At 40.2% G+C, this 19,024-nt stretch overlaps 1 protein-coding gene across 4 annotated transcripts in view; it reads left to right on the forward strand.

Annotated features, from left to right (window-relative positions):
- Positions 1–19,024, forward strand: part of LOC109912354 (centrosomal protein of 164 kDa) — a 191,246-nt gene that overhangs the window by 32,719 nt on the left and 139,503 nt on the right. For all 4 annotated transcript variants that reach the window (XM_048615635.1, XM_048615638.1, XM_048615636.1 and 1 more), the window contains 2 exons: positions 8,752–8,863; positions 13,314–13,518. In XM_048615635.1, the coding sequence (XP_048471592.1) occupies positions 8,752–8,863; positions 13,314–13,518 (317 nt within the window). The remainder of the gene's footprint in view (positions 1–8,751; positions 8,864–13,313; positions 13,519–19,024) is intronic.

The raw sequence follows: 19,024 nt of genomic DNA on the forward strand, positions 1-19,024 counted from the left end.
GTAAACCGCTTTTCACAGCTGGATGAATACCCAATTTCTTGCATAGAGGATTCATACATAAAACTGGCGGGGTGAGGGGGCTGTCCTTCATGAAATTGGACATGAGCCACGCCTGCCTACTCGCAGTTAGATGAGGATTCCAGAAGTATGCTACAATTAATACCCATAAGGATTTGTACCAAAATACAAAACTGCCATTTGGGATAACGTCAGCCTGTGCAATTTTTCAGCAGTGGATGAAAAACGTTTTGCAAGGTCTACTCCACGTTGCCATTTATCTAGATAACATGCAAATAAAAGGGAAGGCCAGTAAGGAGCACTTGTAGAATTTGGACATAGTCCTTAGACATTTCTCCCAAGTGGGTGTAGGCCTTAGAAAGAAAACACATGTATTCCAGGCACCCCAAGTGACCCAAAGCCCAGTTAAGGTTATACGCGTTGCAAGGTAACATGTGGGCAATTAAAGGTGCCCTGTCTCTCTCATCTACACCATAGCTTAGGTCTTTTCTTGGGCTGGTAAATTATTACAGAAAGTTCCTACAAAATGGTCTGATCCTGGCACTTTTGCATCGACTCTTTAAAAAGGGTCAACCTTACAAAATGACCCTGTAGCCAAACCATAGCCTTCAGGGAAGTGAAGAAATAGCTGTCATCTTCTAAGGTGTTGGTGCAATATGATCCCGCGCAACTTCTGGTATTAGACATGCGATGCCTCCCTGCATGTCATTGGGGCCCGATGGAGAGGTACATCCAATAGTGCTTGCATCCAGGACTTTGGCTAATGCAGAGCTTAAATATGCCCAGATAGAGAAGGAAGGTTTAGTGCTCATATTTGGAGTCAGGAATTTGTACCAGTGCCTTTATGGACGTAAATTTGTTGTACTAATGGGCCACAGACCCTTGCTATGTTGACTGAAAGTCAGTGCCACCCATAGTTTCATGCCGAATTCAGCAGTTACAAGTTGGATCATCATCTGGAAGGCCAGGTAGCAAATTCCATTGAGCTGCCTCCCACTGGCAGATACACCACTGCTGGTACCGCCACTGGAAGAGTCTGTAATGATTTTAAATTTTCCGGACGCACTTTCAGTCACAGCTGACGAAATCAGACTTTGGATCCAGGAAGCTCCGGTCCTGGTGAAACTGATGGTAGTGATGGGGGATACCAAAGGGCTGTCACAGCTAGAATTGAAATCTTCTTGGACCCAAAGAGACCAGATCACAGTGGAGGATGGCATATTATTATGGGGAGTGAGAGTGATTGACCCGAGCAAAGGTCATGGGCAGATACTGGCTGAATTCCTACAGGATTTCCAAAATAAAGATGTTGACTAAAAGTTATGTCTGGTGGCCAGGATTGGATGCAGACATAGCTGCGTTGGAGGGGCAGTGCCCAGAGTGCCAACAAGGACAAAAGTTACCACCAGCAGCTCCCCCACATTCACAGGAATGGCCAGATAAACCCTGGACTTGGTTACAGGTTGACTGTGGGCTCAATGTTCTTAGTCATTGTGGACACCCATTCAAAGTGGATGTGCATGGAGTTCATTTGTTAAACACAGGGACAATGATAGAAAAACTGCATGCATCTTTTGCATTGCATGAACTCCCAGAAGTGTTGGTCACAGATTGTTGGTCATTGTTTTCCAGCAGGAAATTTGAGTATTTCTTAAAGTCCAATGGAATTTGTCATGTAAGGACAACTCCATGCTATTCATCATTAAATAATTTGGCAGAGACAGCAGTCCAAACACTTGAAGGCAAGCTTAAAGAAATAGCCTACAGTTTCAGTCAATACCAAACTGACCCCGTTCCTATTTGATTATACAATCACCTTATTCAACTACAGGGGTATCTCTAGCAGAGTTGCTAATGGGGACAAGAATCCACACCAAGTTAAATCTGATCTTCCTGGACCTGGAGGGGAGGGGGAGATAGCATCAGGAATGCTAGTGCCAGACACATGACTCTGCTAAGCGAGAGAGAGAATGAGTTTACTTCAGGGGGTGAAGTTTGGTGTAGGAACCATAGGAATGGCCCTGCATGGGTAAGAGGCATAGTCAACGCGAGGTCAGGTCCAGTGATTAATAAAGTTTGGGTAGGTGTGGTGGTCCTAAACAAGCATGTGGACCATGTGAAAGCTGCAAACTTGCAAGCGCTGCCTTTCTGACTGTTCTTGAACAGGTGGTCTCTCCCTCTTTGTCAAGCGTCGAAGATATCTCTGAATCTGAAATGCAGCAGATGTTGCTGCCTCGATGCCTTATCTGCCTGAAGAGGAGAATGAATTTCTTCCGAGATGCGCCGCGTGCAAGAGACGAGCTGTTGTGCGTTACGCACCATCCGTATCAGAGGCGGAGTTGGAGAAACCTGACCTGGTGCTAAAACGCTCCAGGAAGAACTACAAATAAAGAACCAGTCTATGTCCTCGAACTCTAAGCGGGAGAATGTAGTAATTGTAATTACAGAATATGAGATCCCTGATTGGGGCTGTTAATCTGGTCCAATCGAGGAGCCCTAGCTGACTGATATAAACACGAGAGTCAGATGTTTTGTCCATTCTGAGAGCTAGTTCAGTATCAAGGACTCTCCACATGTAAGCAAAGGGTGATTTGGTGATGGGATACCAGCCTTTGTGGAGTTATTTCAATCAGGAGGTACATAACGCACAGAAATTGGGAACCTAAGCTAGATATTTGGATGTCGGGGTCGATCAGCATAGTTTAGCCCCTCGTTATCTCTATAATTGATGATTGCCCCTTTCACACTGAGGTTTAAGTGTTATAAACACAGCCTCCATGTAACCCTGTATAACTTGATACTGATGCTTTGGCCAGGAAACTGAACAGGAGATTATTGGTGCAAAGGGAACAAATTAAATTACAATTAATGACAAACAAAGCATCTTAACCATTTGCAGATAGAAAGCGAGAGGCTCCTGGAGGGCATGAATTGCCTCTGCACTGTAATTGGTTCATAGCTCTAATTATTGCACACATTAATGCAAAATCAGGATCAGAACTGTCAGGTTCTCTTGAGCCTATCTGCCCTGCCCTCTACTGCATCATGATCGTCAGTGATCGCTCCATCAGCATTTCCATCAGATTCCTTTGTCATCACCTGAGTAGCTAGGTAGTTGTTCCATCTTTCCCTCTATATAAGAAATAGGAACTGGAGTGGGCCATTGGGCCCTTCAGGCCTTCTCTGCCAGTCAGTAAGGCTATTACTGATCGGCCTTGAGGCCTCAATTCCATTTTCTTGCCAACTCCTCATAGACCTTGTCTCAAGCAGTCCAACAAAGCTGTTGCTGCCGAGGTGATATCAAGACACAAGATTAAATAACGCTGAAGTCACTTTGGATGCATTACTATCAACCTTCTCTATGACAAAATACTTGACACAAATACCCAATCTTTCAAAAATCTATCTACTTCTTTAAATACTTTTGTTGATTTAGCCTTAGCAAGTCTCTAGATAGAGAATTCCAGCCATTTCCTATCCCCTGGGATAAGAAATTCCTTTGCATCTCCGTTTTCATATCCCCATATTCTGTAACTACAGACCCTAGTTTGAGATTCCCTCAAAGCATTTTATAATACGAGAGCCTTTGCAGTAGAGGGCAGCATTGCCCAATTTTTTTTTTAAGTCCGTCTTTAACAGCCTTCTCCAGTGATTCATTTAAGCATAATGTAGTCGATCAGTCAGCCAAATCTTTCACCTTTTCTGCTGAAAGCAGAATGGTTTATGTAACCAATCTTTAAAATTTGCACATTTTATTGAAACTTTGCACAATCTATCCACCGTGTATGGGACAACAGCATAACTGTACTTCATGATTACCTCCTATTTTCTCCCTTTTTCTTTTTGAAAGCAAGGGAATAGTTTAAGGCTACAGGTTTAGGAGGAGAATAAGGCCATTTGGTCCATCATGTCCATTGCCCCATCCAGTAAAAACATGGCTGATCTGATCATCCTCAATCCCACTTTCCTGCCCTTTCCTTGATTCCCTTGCCAATTAAAAATCCCTGCCTCAGCCTTGAATATTCTTAATGACCCAGCTTTGACCTCCCTCCCCCTCACAGTAAAGAATTCCAAAGATTCACTACCCTCACAGAAGAAATTCCTCTTCATCTTTCACTTGAATTAGTAACCCTGAGAGATGTCCTTTGGTTCTAAACTCAACCACGAGGAGAAGCAACCTCTCCCCATCCACTTTGTCAAGCTAAGAATTTTACGTGTTTCATTTACATTGCCTCTAATTTTTGTAAACTCCAATGAGTAAAGGCCCAACCTACTCAACTTCTCTTCGTAAGAAAATTTCTCCACACCCAACGTCAATGTTATGAACCTTCTCTGGACTGCCTTCAATCACAATATATCTTGTCTTGGATAAGGGGACCAAAACTGTTCACGATATTCCAGGTGTGGTCTGACCTTTGCCTGGTACAGTTTAAGCAAGACTTCCCTGTTTACTGTATTGAATTCCCTTTGAAATAAAAGCCAACATTCTGTTTGCTTTTCCTATTACCTGCTGAACTTTAAATATCTCTGTCATTCTCCATGTATAAGCTAGGAACCATGTAGCACATTGACATGGCAGAAAGTGGTACTGTCTACTATTGTTGTCATTTTAATGTGAACCCAAGTACTTTGCAGAAAGTGAAGTGGGAATCTGATGATTATGTATTCAATTCTTTGGGCCGTTTGGGGGTAATTTTAGTGTCGCCGCTCCTACTGACTAAAATCATTCATTTAATTCAATAAAAACTAAGATTTAAATTTGAATTTTATGCGTCAAAAAACCCTATTCCGAGACGCTACCAACCTAGACTGGACAACAGACTTAGAACGAGCCATTAACGTCAGCCAACAGATAACAAGAACCAAGAAAAGACAGATCCTATAAGAAAAATTAGCCAAACTAACCCACCCAAAGGACAACCATAGATCAGACACTTGGATAAGAAACCTTTCAGACAAGAAGATAACAGACACAGAGAAAGCTCTTCTAATATTTGGACTCAACTGCAACCACAGAGACGCTAACCAGACAGAATTTTTAGCCACGCTAGAAGCCATACTGAAGACCAACGGCATCAATGAGGAAACAACAAGCCATAAGACATAGTGGTCCTGACACTGGCCAGAAGGAGCAAACTTGACACTCTCAACACATCAGAAAGGAAGGTCCTAGAAGGATTGAAAAAAGACAAAAACATCATCATACTACCAACGGACAAAGGGCGCATGACAGTAATACTAAACAAACGGGACTCCCTCACTAAAGCACAGACACTACTAGCAGACACAAACACATACCGGCAAGTGCAAATGGACCCAAAACTGCAACTGGGTAATAAAATAATCCACACACTAAAGAGACTCAAACAGACCAGACGAATCAACAAAACGGATTATCTAAAAACCAGAAGGGGCAAACATCCCCCCCCCCCCCCCCCCGATCCCCCAATTCTATGGCCTCCCAAAGGTGCATAAACCAGAAATACCCCTCAGACCCATAGTGTCACTCCCAGGCACACCAACACACAGGTTAGCCGAGAGTTACAACGAAGACTAAAGCACCTCATCAGCAAGTCACCCCACTCAATTCACTCAGCCCAGGAGTTCCTCAAATCCCTCAAAGACATAAGAATGGATGGGGATGAGACCACGGTGTCCTTTGACATTACCGTCCTATTCACATTGATTGATATACCACTGGCAAGAGAAACACTAGCAACACTACTGAAAGAACGAGACCCGAGTGACACCAGTTCCACAGACAACATGCTGAAGCTACTGGGCCTATTCCTCATGACCCACTTTACCTTTAATGGCCAAATCTACGAATAGATCAATGGGACACCCAGGGGGTCACCAATCTCCAGACCAAAGCAGAAGCAGTGATGCAGAACCTCAAAAGCATAGCCCTTCCACAAAACCAACCCAAACTATGGATCCAATACATGGACAACATTTTCATCATCGTTGAACGGACCAAACTAGAGGAGACACATCGACTAATAAACAACACTTTCACCGGCATCAAATTCACCAGGGAAAAGGAAAAGAACGAACAGCTCCCATTCCTGGACGTCATGGCAGAACGCAGAGCCAATGGGGAATTCCTGACGAAGGTACACAGAAAAGCCACACACACTGATCAAGTACTGAATTTCAACAGTAACCACGTCAACACCCACAAACGAAGTTGCATGAAAACACTATTTAAACAAGCGACAAAACACTGTAGCAACCCAGAATTACGCCAAAACAAAGAGTACCTTCACCAAGTATTTAAGGACAACGGTACCCGAATAACTGGATCCGACAATGCCTATCCCACAAACAACAACAGGAAGATGCTGCACGCCCTAACACGCTCATCAGGCTACCATATATCAAGAATATATCTGAACTGACCACAAGACACCTACGACCATTGGGCATTGGAGTAGCACACAAACCCACATCATCCCTACGCCAACTGCCAACTCGAACCAAAGACCCCTTACCCACTATGGACAGAACCAATGTATTATACAAAATTCCATGCAAGGACTGTGACAAACGTTACATTGGACAGATAGGAAGAAAATTGGCCACAAGAGTACATGAACACCAACTAGCAACAAAAAGACACAACCAATACATGGATGGAAAATATCCAACATGGTGCTCAGTTATGAGTGGTGTACCACAAGGATCAGTTCTGGGTCCTCTTCTATTTGTGAATTTTGTAAATGATTTGGATGAAGGAGTGGAAGGGTGGATTAGTAAGTTCGCGGACGATACGAAGGTGGGTCAAGTTGTGGATAGTGCGGAGGGCTGTTCTCGGTTACAAAGGGACATTGATAGGATGCAGAGCTGGGCTGAGAAGTGGCAGATGGAGTTTAACCCTGCAAAGTGTGAGGTGATTCATTTTGGAAGGACAAACTTGAAAGCGGAATACAGGGTTAAGGGAAAGATTCTTGGCAATGTGGCAGAGCAGAGGGATCTTGGGGTTCGTGTCCACAGTTCCCTGAAAGCTGCCACCCAGGTGGATAGAGTTGTTAAGAAGGTGTATGGTGTGTTAGCTTTCATTAATAGAAGGATTGAGTTCAAGAGCCGTGAAGTTATGCTGGCGAGGGTAGTGGAGTCGGCCTTATTAGGGGCATTTATGCTGCTATTAGATAGGCATATGGATGATAATATAAGGTAGGGGTGGAGGTTAGATAGACCTTAGGATTAGGGTAAAAGTTCGGCACCACATCATAGGCCGAAGGGCCTGTACTGTGCTGTACTATTCTATGTTCTATGTTCTAATACTCACCCATCTCCATTCACATGGATAAGGAGGACCACCAGTTTGTTTGGCACAACACCAGGCTCCTAGGACAGTCCAAACAGAGACAAGCACGGCAATTTCTAGAGGACACCAAGAAGGCCATCAACAAACACATAGAACTAGACCCTATATATACACCACTGCAAAGGAAAACCGGAAATGAGGTAATCAAATCCAATGGACCCCAGAGTTTAAATACCAGGCAGGAAAACACAGCTTCATTGGAAGCTGCACTGATGATGTTACCCAGCAGGATAAAGAAACATCTGTGAACCAATGAACCAGCTTGGCGAGTGAACCAACCACAGCAAATTTGAAGGCTTCTCATCTGCATGTCTTGGCCACAACTACACAGCATATTTACCCACAATATTTATTTGGGTTCTCTAATTCTAATATACTTCTGTATATATAATAAAATTGCATAGTTTTACAAAAATGATCATTTATACTTTCTGTACTTAATGTAATCAGTACAGCTACGTAATCAAGCTCTGAGCAGTTGAATTTAGAACAGCTGATTAAAGGCATTATCAAAAAGCACGGTTTGTAGAGTCGTTTGTATGGAATTTCAGTCCTTTGGCATAAACTGTGAAAATGGTTGGGTTGAAGTTTGTGGCTTAATGTTTGGGACCTTTTAATTTATATTTTCACACTCCTGATTTTATTTCATCAGCTTTGTGCAACAGATTAATGTCACAGTGAATCTGTGACTTTTAACAGCAGGAGATGAATTATGAATTCTCTTCTGCATAAAGATGACACAACCAATAATGCAGCAGACAATGGATGGATCTTGCCAAGCATGAGACAGCTAAGTTTGACTGATGGTGCCTGTTTAGTGTGCATGTGTTGGTTTGCCATGCTCAGAAATATAGTGGCTGCTCTTGTGGTTCACAGTGTGAGTCTTTAGTTGATGTGTTTCGACCGGAATATGCTTTATAGTTTACATTGTTCAGCATAATGAGATATTTTCAACTTGAAGCAGAGGAAAACTCGGGTTCTATGTATAAATTGTGGCTGATCTAATATTTAAGCACGGGTTTGAAGGTGCACAGTCCATCTCAGCTTTTTCTTTCTTACCTAGTATGTACCACTGATTTTAGTCATAAAGTTAAGAGGGAATATGGGAGGAAAGAAAGGATTGAACTTAATCGACTTGAAAACTGTGTTAGTTTCTCTACTTCTAATATTTCTTACAAGATGATATGCTTTCTGGATTTGTAGGAAACCAATGTGTTAAATTCTATCTTTTGTTTAATTCAAAGATATGCTCCCCCCCAGTAAACTTCCAGTTAGAATACTTTGCTTCTTTATTGTCTCGCACCTGAACTTCGAAAGCCACAGTAGAAGGAATTATGAGACTGTGTTACTTAATATTTTGTTTAGATGACTAAAAAGAATTGTATAATTTGTTTAATCTTCAGAAATCCAAGAATATGCTCGTGAGATAGGAATTGATCCTGAAAATGAGCCAGAGCTTATGTGGTTAGCAAGAGAAGGTATTGTGGCGCCTTTGCCCCAGGAATGGAAACCCTGGTAAGTTGATAGAAGACCAGTTGAGTTTTCATATGATTTAAGTGAAATAAAAAAATGTGGAAGTGAAAAATATACAACAATATTATTATACGTTATGTCTTCCAAACTTGGATATTGTCAAATGAGGGAATTTTGGATTATGTAATATTGATAATTATATTTGTTGCTGATAGTGATAATAGTGACAGCAAATTGAATGGTTGATGTATACTTATACAGTAGTGAAATGAAGGATTTTTTACTGTAGCTTATTATCACAGTACTAAATATGCCTAGAGACTACAAACCTGCCCCTGCACATGTAGAATTCTCAGACATTATGAACTTCCTTCTGTTAACATTCCAATCGCATGCAATATTGCAAGACCAAATTCTTCTGTCTCTATCATTTGAAATGAAGAGTAATCTTGTTAACCACTAAGGCTTGCTCACCCAATTTGATCGCTGTGACAAATCTTACTTAGCCACTCCTCTCCAATTCTTTTAATATCCTTCCCAAGTAAGTAGCTAAACATCTCAATTGATTTTACATTAAGAACACGACGTTTCACATTCTAACAACCTTTAATGATGAAAGACTAAGAACTGGACAGGAGCAACGGGATTTAGGTATCAATGAACACAAATCCCCTGAGGGTGATGTGCATGTAAAAAAGGCTGATGGAATATTGCTTTTATTTCAGGTGGTTGCAACAAAATGGGAAAGAAGTTATGCTTCAGTTGTGTCAGGCCATGGTCGGATGCATTCGAGTACTATATTCAGTTCTAGATATGATAGTTCTGGACAGTTTGTACAGTGGGGTTTATAAAGTTATATAAATTTGAAGTATGTTCCTTTCATCTTAGATGGTAGAACAGAGCATGTAGTTGAGGTATTTTAAAAACAAAAGGAATTAGAAAGGGTAGGCATGGAGAAACTATTTTCTTCTGGTGGACCAAGCAAATTGGTGCAATTTTAAAATGAGATCTCAACCGTTCAGGGGCGCTGTTATGAAACACTTTGTCTTAGAAATTTGGAACTTTTTGTTCACTGCTGCCACCTCCTTCTGCTCAAAAAAGCCCTGCCTCCACCCAAAAGCTTTGGATGCTAAGTTTGTTGGGCAAGGTTATCAAGGATGGGCTACTTAAGTTGAGGTACAGATCTGCCATAATGTGACTTAGTAGTGGAACAGCTTAATGGTCTGAATGGCACCCTGTTGCCTCTATGTAAGAATAGTACTGACCCTGATTTATGTAATGTATCTTGGCTATTTTTTAAACATCTCTGTGGTCATCACATTGCTAAGGTGGGACTTGAACCTGGACCTTCTGGCCCAGACATCAGGTAACTTGCAATAACACAGTGTGGAGCTGGAGGAACAGAGCAGGCCAGGCAGCATCAGAGGAGCAGGAAAGCTGACATTTCAGATCAGGACTCTTCTTCAGAACACCAACTTTCCTGCTCCTCTGATGCTGCCTGGCCTGCTGTGTTCCTCCAGCTCCACACTGTGTTATCTCAGACTCCAGCATCGGCAGTTCTTACTGTCTTTATTAGGTAACTTGTGCTGCACCACACGACCCTTTTTGTGCTTGGGCATTTTAGGTACATTGACTCATTGTTTAAAACACGTTTCTGTTGTTTTTCTACCTTCCTACAGTTTTGGAAGAAAAATGTTGCATATATAAACAATGTGAAGTCAGCTGTTCTTTATGAATGGGTATTCCCTTTTACCCATTAATTCCTGCTCAAGGATTCAGACATTCACGTTTGCGACAGTAAATCCCTTGTTAGCAGGCTTTGTAGATTAATGACAGAATGAATATACCAGAATTTGCCAGACTTGGGTCATGTGTCTGGCTGTACTGCTCAGTTATGCACTATGTTAGAGCTATAAAGTCATAGAGTCCTTCAGCATGGAGACAGGCCCTTCAGCCCAAACGGATCCACGCCAACCAAAATGTCCATCCATGCTAACCCCATTTCCCTATGCTTGGCTTTTTTTCCTTCTAAACCTTTCCTATCCAAGTATTTGTCCAAATGCCTTTTAAATGTTGTTAATGTACCCGCCTCAACCACTTCTGCTGGCAGCGCATTCCATATGCGTGCCATCCTCTGTGTAAAAAAAGAAGTTGCCCGTCAGATTCCCATGTACTCTTTCCTCTCTTGCCTTAAACTGATGCTCACTAGTCTCTGATTCCCCAAGGTTCTTGCAGCAAAATCATGAGAAGTGCTTACATGTGAAACACTTCTCCCTTTTCTTTTACAAACAGCAGGATTATGGTCTTTGAATGTCTGGTGTTTTATTCATACAATATTAACTTTCCAACCTACTGCAACTTACATTACTGCAGTCATGTCGTGGAAATAGTATCAGTGGCACAAAGTCAGTATACGTAACAAAACAATATACGTAACTTCATTCTTATTTATCTTTCGTTGTGTTGGATCTTAAAAAAAATGATACTGTTTGCATAGTTGCACAAGTTCAACACCATTGAAAACAGTGCAGGGAGCTGTAGAGGAAAGAATTGCAAATAAGGGAAAGTAGAGGAATGGGAGGAATTGATGAGAGTATCCAAGTTGGTTTTATGTAAACAACTGTATTGATGTTACACAGAATCTTTATAATGTTTACATTCTAACTAATAAATTAAAAATTCACATACTCTAAAAATTCAAATGAACCAATCAGCAATAAATTTTGGCAGTCTAGTGTTCACCTGGCAAAAAACAAAAACAGCTGCTGCCTGATGATTAAGTGCCAGGAAGCACACAGGAGCCATTTATTCCTTTGTATACTCTGGGCTCCTGACATTTATTGCTTAATTATAAGTTTCAGTATAGAATAGACAGTGTTTGTTTAGTCATAAATACACCATTTTAAAGTTCAGTACAGCCTGCATAAAATCAGTTAAAGAAGTCATATTCCACTTAAAATTTGATCCACAGTATAGTAATTTATATTGTGATGAATTGATCTTAAATGACATTAAAAATTAATCAAAAATTTATATTTCATCTGCGGATTAAGTTTTAAAAATGTTGTGTTTGAATTAGCCTAAATTTTTAATCGGTTGTCATTAAAGATATATTTTTCTCCCTTCTTTTGCATAGTTGGGCAATTAAGTTTACTCTAGCATTATACTTAGTCATTCTCAACCTTTTCTCAACTGGAGTTAATTTTATGCATAAGGCACTCTCAATGGATAAATTGCATCCAAACTGATCAGCAGATTAATTACAATGTTGCAGTCTCCATATTCTGGCCCATCCTTTTGCCAGTGTGGAATTAATTTACCTGATCTGTCATTGTAGCCAAGTCCCTTCATCTCAATGACCCTGAAAAATTGAGATTGCTGGAAAAGCTCAGCAGGTCTGGCTGCATCTGTGAAGAGAAATCAGACTTAACGTTTCAGGCCTGGTGACCCTTCCTCAGAACTGATGGTAGCTAGGAAGGTCTTGGTTTATAAGCAAAAGATAGGGTAGGGGGAGAGTGTGAGGAGTAAACAATAGGTAAGGATAGAGCCCAATGAGAGAGAAGAACAGTTGGACAGACAAAGAAAATGATAACAATCTGGCTAGGAGGGTGAATAGATGTTAATGGACACTGTTAGTGGCTAACAGTAGGTAGTGCGTATTGGCAGGCTATGTGATAACAAGGCCTGGTGTGTGAGGTAGGGGGCTAGGACATGGGAGAGTTCAGGTCCTAAAATTATTGAACTGGACATTGAGTCCGGATGGCCGCACGGTCCCTAAACGGGGTATCCTGAAAAATTGTTGGCATACATCCATTCTAGTCTTTCCAATAATAGAGCACCATGAACTGAACACAGTGTTCTAAATTACATCTCACCAGTTTTCTATATAATAATTGCAGTTACAATTTATTTAATTCGATAAAATGGTAGAAGTTGCAGTGGAGAATGAATGGAGTTATTTGACCCATTGTGAGCCCTTCAGCTTGAGCTAGCTACACTTTCTGTTTCTTGCACTTTCTCCAGCTTGTCTTGTTTATTTTCTTGGCAGGTGCTCATTAAGTGTGTTAAACAGAATAAATGTTCCTTTAACTTTCTCTGTCATGGTCGTTTCACTGTGTCACCAATTCCACCTCCTCAAAGATTACTTATTGTACAAGAACATTTCAAATTTAGCCTCAATAACTTGAGTAAATTCAAACTAAAACTGAGAATATGTGAAACACAGGTTTTTTTTGTAGTCGGACTAAGTTGTAACTTTACACAAGTATTTTTGTAAACCAAAATACATCTGCTACTGTTTCATAACTCACTTTGGGTAAACTGGAATTTTGTTATTACTTTCTCAATACGAATTCCTTTGTCTGATTCTGCTTTCTGTGCGTCAGTGATGATTAGCATGGTACCATAATATGAAAAGCTAGATTATCATGGGTTTTGGAAATGGTTTAAAAATATACATTTTTGCATGATTACTTTCTCTTGTCCGAGGCAGCCAAGATGTCACTGGAGATGTCTATTACTTTAACTTTGTATCGGGCCAGTCAACTTGGGATCATCCATGTGATGAACAGTACCGAAATCTGGTTTCTTTGGAGCGTGAGAAATTGCATGCTCTGAGTGGAAGCAAAAAGAAAGAAAAGAAAAAGAAGAAGGAAAAAAAAGAAAAGAAAGAAAAAGAGCAACTTAAATCTGCCACAGTGAGTCTTAATTTAGTTATGTCAACTGTGCATTGTTTTTTCTTCCCCTCTTTGTCTGTTGTAATTCCATCTTTATTTTCTTTCCTGTTAAAAGGTATTGACCTCCTCACTGCTGTACAGATTCACAGGTGCTGGTGGTTATCTCATTTCCTATGTCAGAGCTTTGTAGATGATCATCAGCAAGCTCTTGCTAAGTCCCGAGCTCACTTGTTATTCACAATTGCGTGCTTTTAGCAATTTTTTGAATAATAATTTTGGACTGGGGGCCCGGTCAAATTGCCTTGAATCTACTTGTTCCCCTACCCTCACGGTATTTAGATGAATTGTAATGCCTCACTGACTGAGTTAATTTAGCACACTGTGATCAAACTTGTGCATATGTAGATGAATTTGGGCAGAATGGCCTGTTTCCCCGTTGTAATTTGCATATGTTTCTATATAGGTGTACTTGCTGTGACTCAGCTTCTTGCTGTGAAAATGGACAGAGCCATTAGATACGGCTTTTTTTCTTTTAACTCCGTTTTGATGCACCAAAGAAATACTAAATTGAAATTTTATTTGTACTTACGCAAAGTAAGTATCTGGTATCAAAGTAATTTAATAAAGACTTGAAAATCCTCTTCAGTCTTCAATGGAATCATTTCTTTGGTGCCTTGAACTACCACTTTTCTCGATTAGTATTCACAGTTCATAGTTAATTAGCATTAAGAATGAATGAAGCATTGCTTTCCACTAAGTAACTCATTCACGTATGAACTGCAATCCCTATTTTTTCTAGTTGTTTTTCAGAGGGGAAATCTGACAAAATGTGATACAAGAGTTGCAAATATTGTCATTTCAAGTTCCAATTATTTATCACAGACAGAGGTGTAAGTGATTATGTGAGTCTTTGTCACATGCAAGTTAGCATGACTATTAAAATAATTATACACATTTTAAAAATTTTATTAATATGATGCCGAATTTTAAATCTTTGCAAATATGATAATTTTAAAAAGTGAAGGTGATTTTACATTCAGATGGCAAAGCTGCAGCTACAAAGCAGAGACAGCTGCAGACGGGATTACTGCACTAGTGGCCCTGACACTCTATTCCAGGCAGTGCTCTGCTTCAGCACAGAACTAAAGAATCACATCTACATTTTCGACTTAAAATGCTGGAAACCTCAGCAGGCCAGACAACATCTGTGCAGAGATGGAAAGAGTTAATGTTTCAAGAATGTTTTGAGTCAATGACCTTTCATCAGAACATCAAAAAGACAAGTATCACCAATGTAAAACATTGATTTTATTTATCTCTTTGTAGATGCTGCCTCACCTAGTGAGATTTCCAGCATCTTCTGTTTCTGATTTACCGAACTAGAATTTGTTCTCCTACAATCTTTAACTTGGTCAAGAACATGAGAATTTGGATTTTAAAATTGTATGACTCCATGTCATTTAAGGAGCAATGTTGACACCTAACTCATTCTCTAAGCTATAAATTATTGGTCTAATTGGACTTCTGCAGGTTTTAAATTTTTGGATTTGCCTATCTATTTGTAATGACTAAGTGGATCATAAGGAGAAAGTGCTGGGGAAGCTGACAGGTCTGAAGGTGAATAAATCACCCGGGCTATACCCCAGGGTTCTGAAGGAGATAGCTGAGGAGATTGTGGAGGTGGTGATCTTTCATGAATACTGGACTCAGAGTCCCAGAGGACTGAAAAATGACAAATGTCATACTGTTTAAGAAGGGAGAGAGGCAGAAGATGGGAAATTACAGACAGGGTAACCTGACCTTGGTTGTTGGTAAGATTTTAGAGACCGTTATTAAGGATGAGATTGTGGAATACTTGGATATGTATAGTAAAATAGAGCTGAGTCAGCATAGCTTCATCGAAGGCAGGTCATGCCTTACAAGTCTGGTAGAATTCTTTGAGGAGATAACGGGCATGTTAAACATAGAAGAGTCAATGATGTATCTATTTGGATTTCCAGAAGGCCTTTGACAAGGTGTCATATAGGAGGCTGCTAAATAAGATGAGCCCTGGTGTTAGGGGCAAGGCAGTGGCTTGGATAGAGGATTGGCTGACTGTCAGAAGGTAGAGAATGGTGATAAAAGAGTCATTTTGAAGATGGCAGTCAGTGACTAGTGGAGTTCTGCAGGGATCAGTGTTGGGACCACAACTATTCACATTATACTTTAACGATTTGGATGAAGGAACAGAAGGCCTTAGTGCTAGGTTTGCAGCTGACACAAAAGAGAGAGTTTTGAGAAATCAGGGAGGCTGCAGAAGGACTTGACAGGATAGAGAATGGACAAAGAAGTGGCAGGATGGAATACAATGTGGGGAAGTGTGAGGTTATCTACTTTGCTGGGAAGAATAGAGGTGTACACAATTTTCTAAATGATGAAAGACTTCAGAAATCTGAAGCACAAAGGGACTTAGGAAACCTAGTTCCAGATTCTCTTCAGGTATACACTTAGATTCACTTGGCAGTTAAGAAGGCAAATGCAATGTTAGCATTTATTGTGAGAGAGTGAAATATAAAAGCAGAGAAGTACTGTTAGTCTGTATAAGGCTCTGGTCAGACTGCATTTGGAATGTCGTGAGCAGTTTTGGGCCCATGTATCCAATGAGGGAAGTGCTAGCCTTGGAGGGGGTCCAGACGAGAAAGAATGATCCCAGGAATGAAGGGCTTGTCATATGAGGAATGGTTGAGGACTCTGCATCTATACCCGAAGTTCAGAAAGATAAGAGGGGTCTGATTGAAACTTGCAGAATACTGAGACACCTGGATAGACTGGACATGGAGAAGAAGTTTCCAATAGTAGGAGAGACCAAAACTCAAGGATACAACCTCAGAGTGAAGGGACAATCCTTTGGAACTGAGATGAAGTGAAATTTCTTCAGCCTGAGGGCGGTGAACCTGTGGAACTCATTGCTGCAGAAGGCTGTTAAGGCCAAGTCTTTGAAACAGATAGGTTTTTGATTTAGTAAAGGGATCATGGGTTACAGAGAAAAGGCATCAGAATGGAGCTGAGAAACATGACAGCCATGATTAAATGGCAGAGCAGACTCTATGGGGCGAATGGTCTCATTCTGCTCCTTTATCTTATGGTCTAATGGTCTAAATGCTGAAGTGAAAAATAATCTTACAACGGAACAGGGCTACTATTAACATCTTTTAAAGTCAGTTTTTATTCAGTACCTCTGCTTGTATTTTTTTTCTGTGCTTTTGTTAGTTTTTTAAGTGCATGATATGTGGAAAAAATAAGTTATAGCAAAATAAGCCAGTCTAAAATGCTAACCGCAATGTGTCCAGCCTTCCTCCACTCTATTCTGTATTGTAAACTGATTATTTTCAAACAATTCCCACTTACTTTGGGATTCCAGATACATTTATGGCTATCAATGTAGAGGTTTGTTCACTTTTATGAAGTATTGGGCAACAGGGAATTAGCCTCTCCACAAAGTTCCATAATCGTAAACTGAGTAGCAACATGTAACATAATTCACAGTTAGGAGAGGAAATATTTAAAATATCTCCAAGCTGAATTACACATTATCTTCAAGCCTTTTTTTATCCTTTGTTTAGGAAAACAAGTTAGAACCAGGAATACTTCCTCCTTCATCTTATTGTAACCTAGCTCATGATCCTCCTCACCATTTTACAAGTCTTGAGTGTTTGCCTGATACTCAGATTAGGATTGATGATACAGACCAGAAAGAGGTCAGGCCCTTGCAACCATCTTTGAAGCCATTCCTAGTCAATAAATCTATAACTGTCAATTTCCCAAGTAATCTACAAGCTCTTAAAAGAGAAAATGTTAATAAAAAAATATTTGCAGACCTCGAGAAAATTCTGGGAAAAACAGTTTCTTTCAGTCCAAGACTTCTAGCTAGTCGCAGTGATCTGGATAGGCCGGAAGAAACCAGGAAGGGTCCTGAGGCAGGTAGATGCTGGAGTTTCTCTGACTTCAATTTGGATAGAATGAGCATAGGAGATGTAATAAGTAAAGAGCCAGCTAACATACCAAAGAAGTCAACAAAGTGTGAGAAGTTTGCAGAAACGCTACAGCCTGACAGCAAAAGAATGTCATTTGCACTTGAGGAGCAGGTAATTGTATTCAGTAACACAGAAAACGAGAAAATATCCATCGAAAATCTTCAGAAAAGTAATCCAAATCAGAATAAACAACCAATTGATGAAATACCACAGAGTATTGTAGAAGAAAACCAAGTTAATGAAAACTTGCCAGAGGACTATATTGAGGGGATTGTTGTCTTGCCAGTTTGTGACACGGAAAATTCATGTTGCAATCCTGTCTGTAAAGCTAATATGCCACAGAGTGAGTACTTAAAGATGCCAACATTAAGTGTTGAAGAGTGCTTGATTACAAAGGTGCAAACTGATCAGAACAAATTTGATAGGGTAATAAGTGAGCCCAGGCTGCGAGACTCCAAAACTGTGCAAAATGGACAAACCACTGAACTATTTGAGAATCTAGCAACTGGAAACATCAAACTTAAACCAGTTGGCTGCTTATGCAAAGTCTTAACCATAGAAAAACTTCATGATACAGAAGGCAATATAATGAAAACATTGAACAAAGTTAATATTCCTGAATCAAATTTGAGTGAATTAGTTAACAAAGAATTAGTTACTGAAAAAGTTGACAGAAACTCTTTTATTTCAAGTTCTTTGAATCATGTGCCACAGAAAGATGACCACAGTATGTATGATATTCTTGAACAGGACAAGGATTTTAAATCAGAGAAAAATGTCACCATAGCCACTCTAGATTGTGATGTTCATAACTACTTCAATGAGCCGAACTTGAACAATTTGGGAAAAGAATTTGGCAGCTTGTCATCTTCACATGCATTTCTGAAAGAAAATAATGCCACTGCTTGTGACAGCTGGCTTCACAGTTCAGTCTGCAAGGAGTGTGAGGAAGATTCTTATTCAGAGGATCAGAGATTTTACCAGGAAATTCTCAAAAAAGTAAAAGCAAACAGAGAAATTAATAGAGAACTTACTGAAAGCACAGAGAAAATTACACAAGGAGGACAAACTCCTGATCTATGTAACAATCAAAGTGAAGATATTGATTATGGATTTCATTCAGATGTTTGTAACTATGAACCTCATCTGATTCTTTTAGCTACCTCACATAGTGAGGATGAAATTATTAGAGTTGAACATGGAGTTACAGGATCTATAGATGGGCTGCATGAAACAGCTGAATGTTCAGGGTGTGGACAAGCAGCCTTTTTGAACTCACAGTTATGCCTTCAAACTGGACCAGCTTCTGGAGTAGCAATGCTAACTGGATTAACAGGTTTGGAAGAAGATTCTGTTGTGAATTTTCATCAAGAGGCATGCAATAGCACTAATTGGAATCTTAGAACTGAGGAACATCAGGCAGAGAGTAATGGAAAGGCAGAAGAAACTGTAAGTAAGATAGTTGCTGCTTATATATAGTCTAGAATTGTTAAATTGTGAAATAAAGCTTACCT

This window comes from Rhincodon typus, chromosome 32, assembly GCF_021869965.1.
Source record: "Rhincodon typus isolate 14 chromosome 32, sRhiTyp1.1, whole genome shotgun sequence".
Classification (NCBI taxonomy): domain Eukaryota; kingdom Metazoa; phylum Chordata; class Chondrichthyes; order Orectolobiformes; family Rhincodontidae; genus Rhincodon; species Rhincodon typus.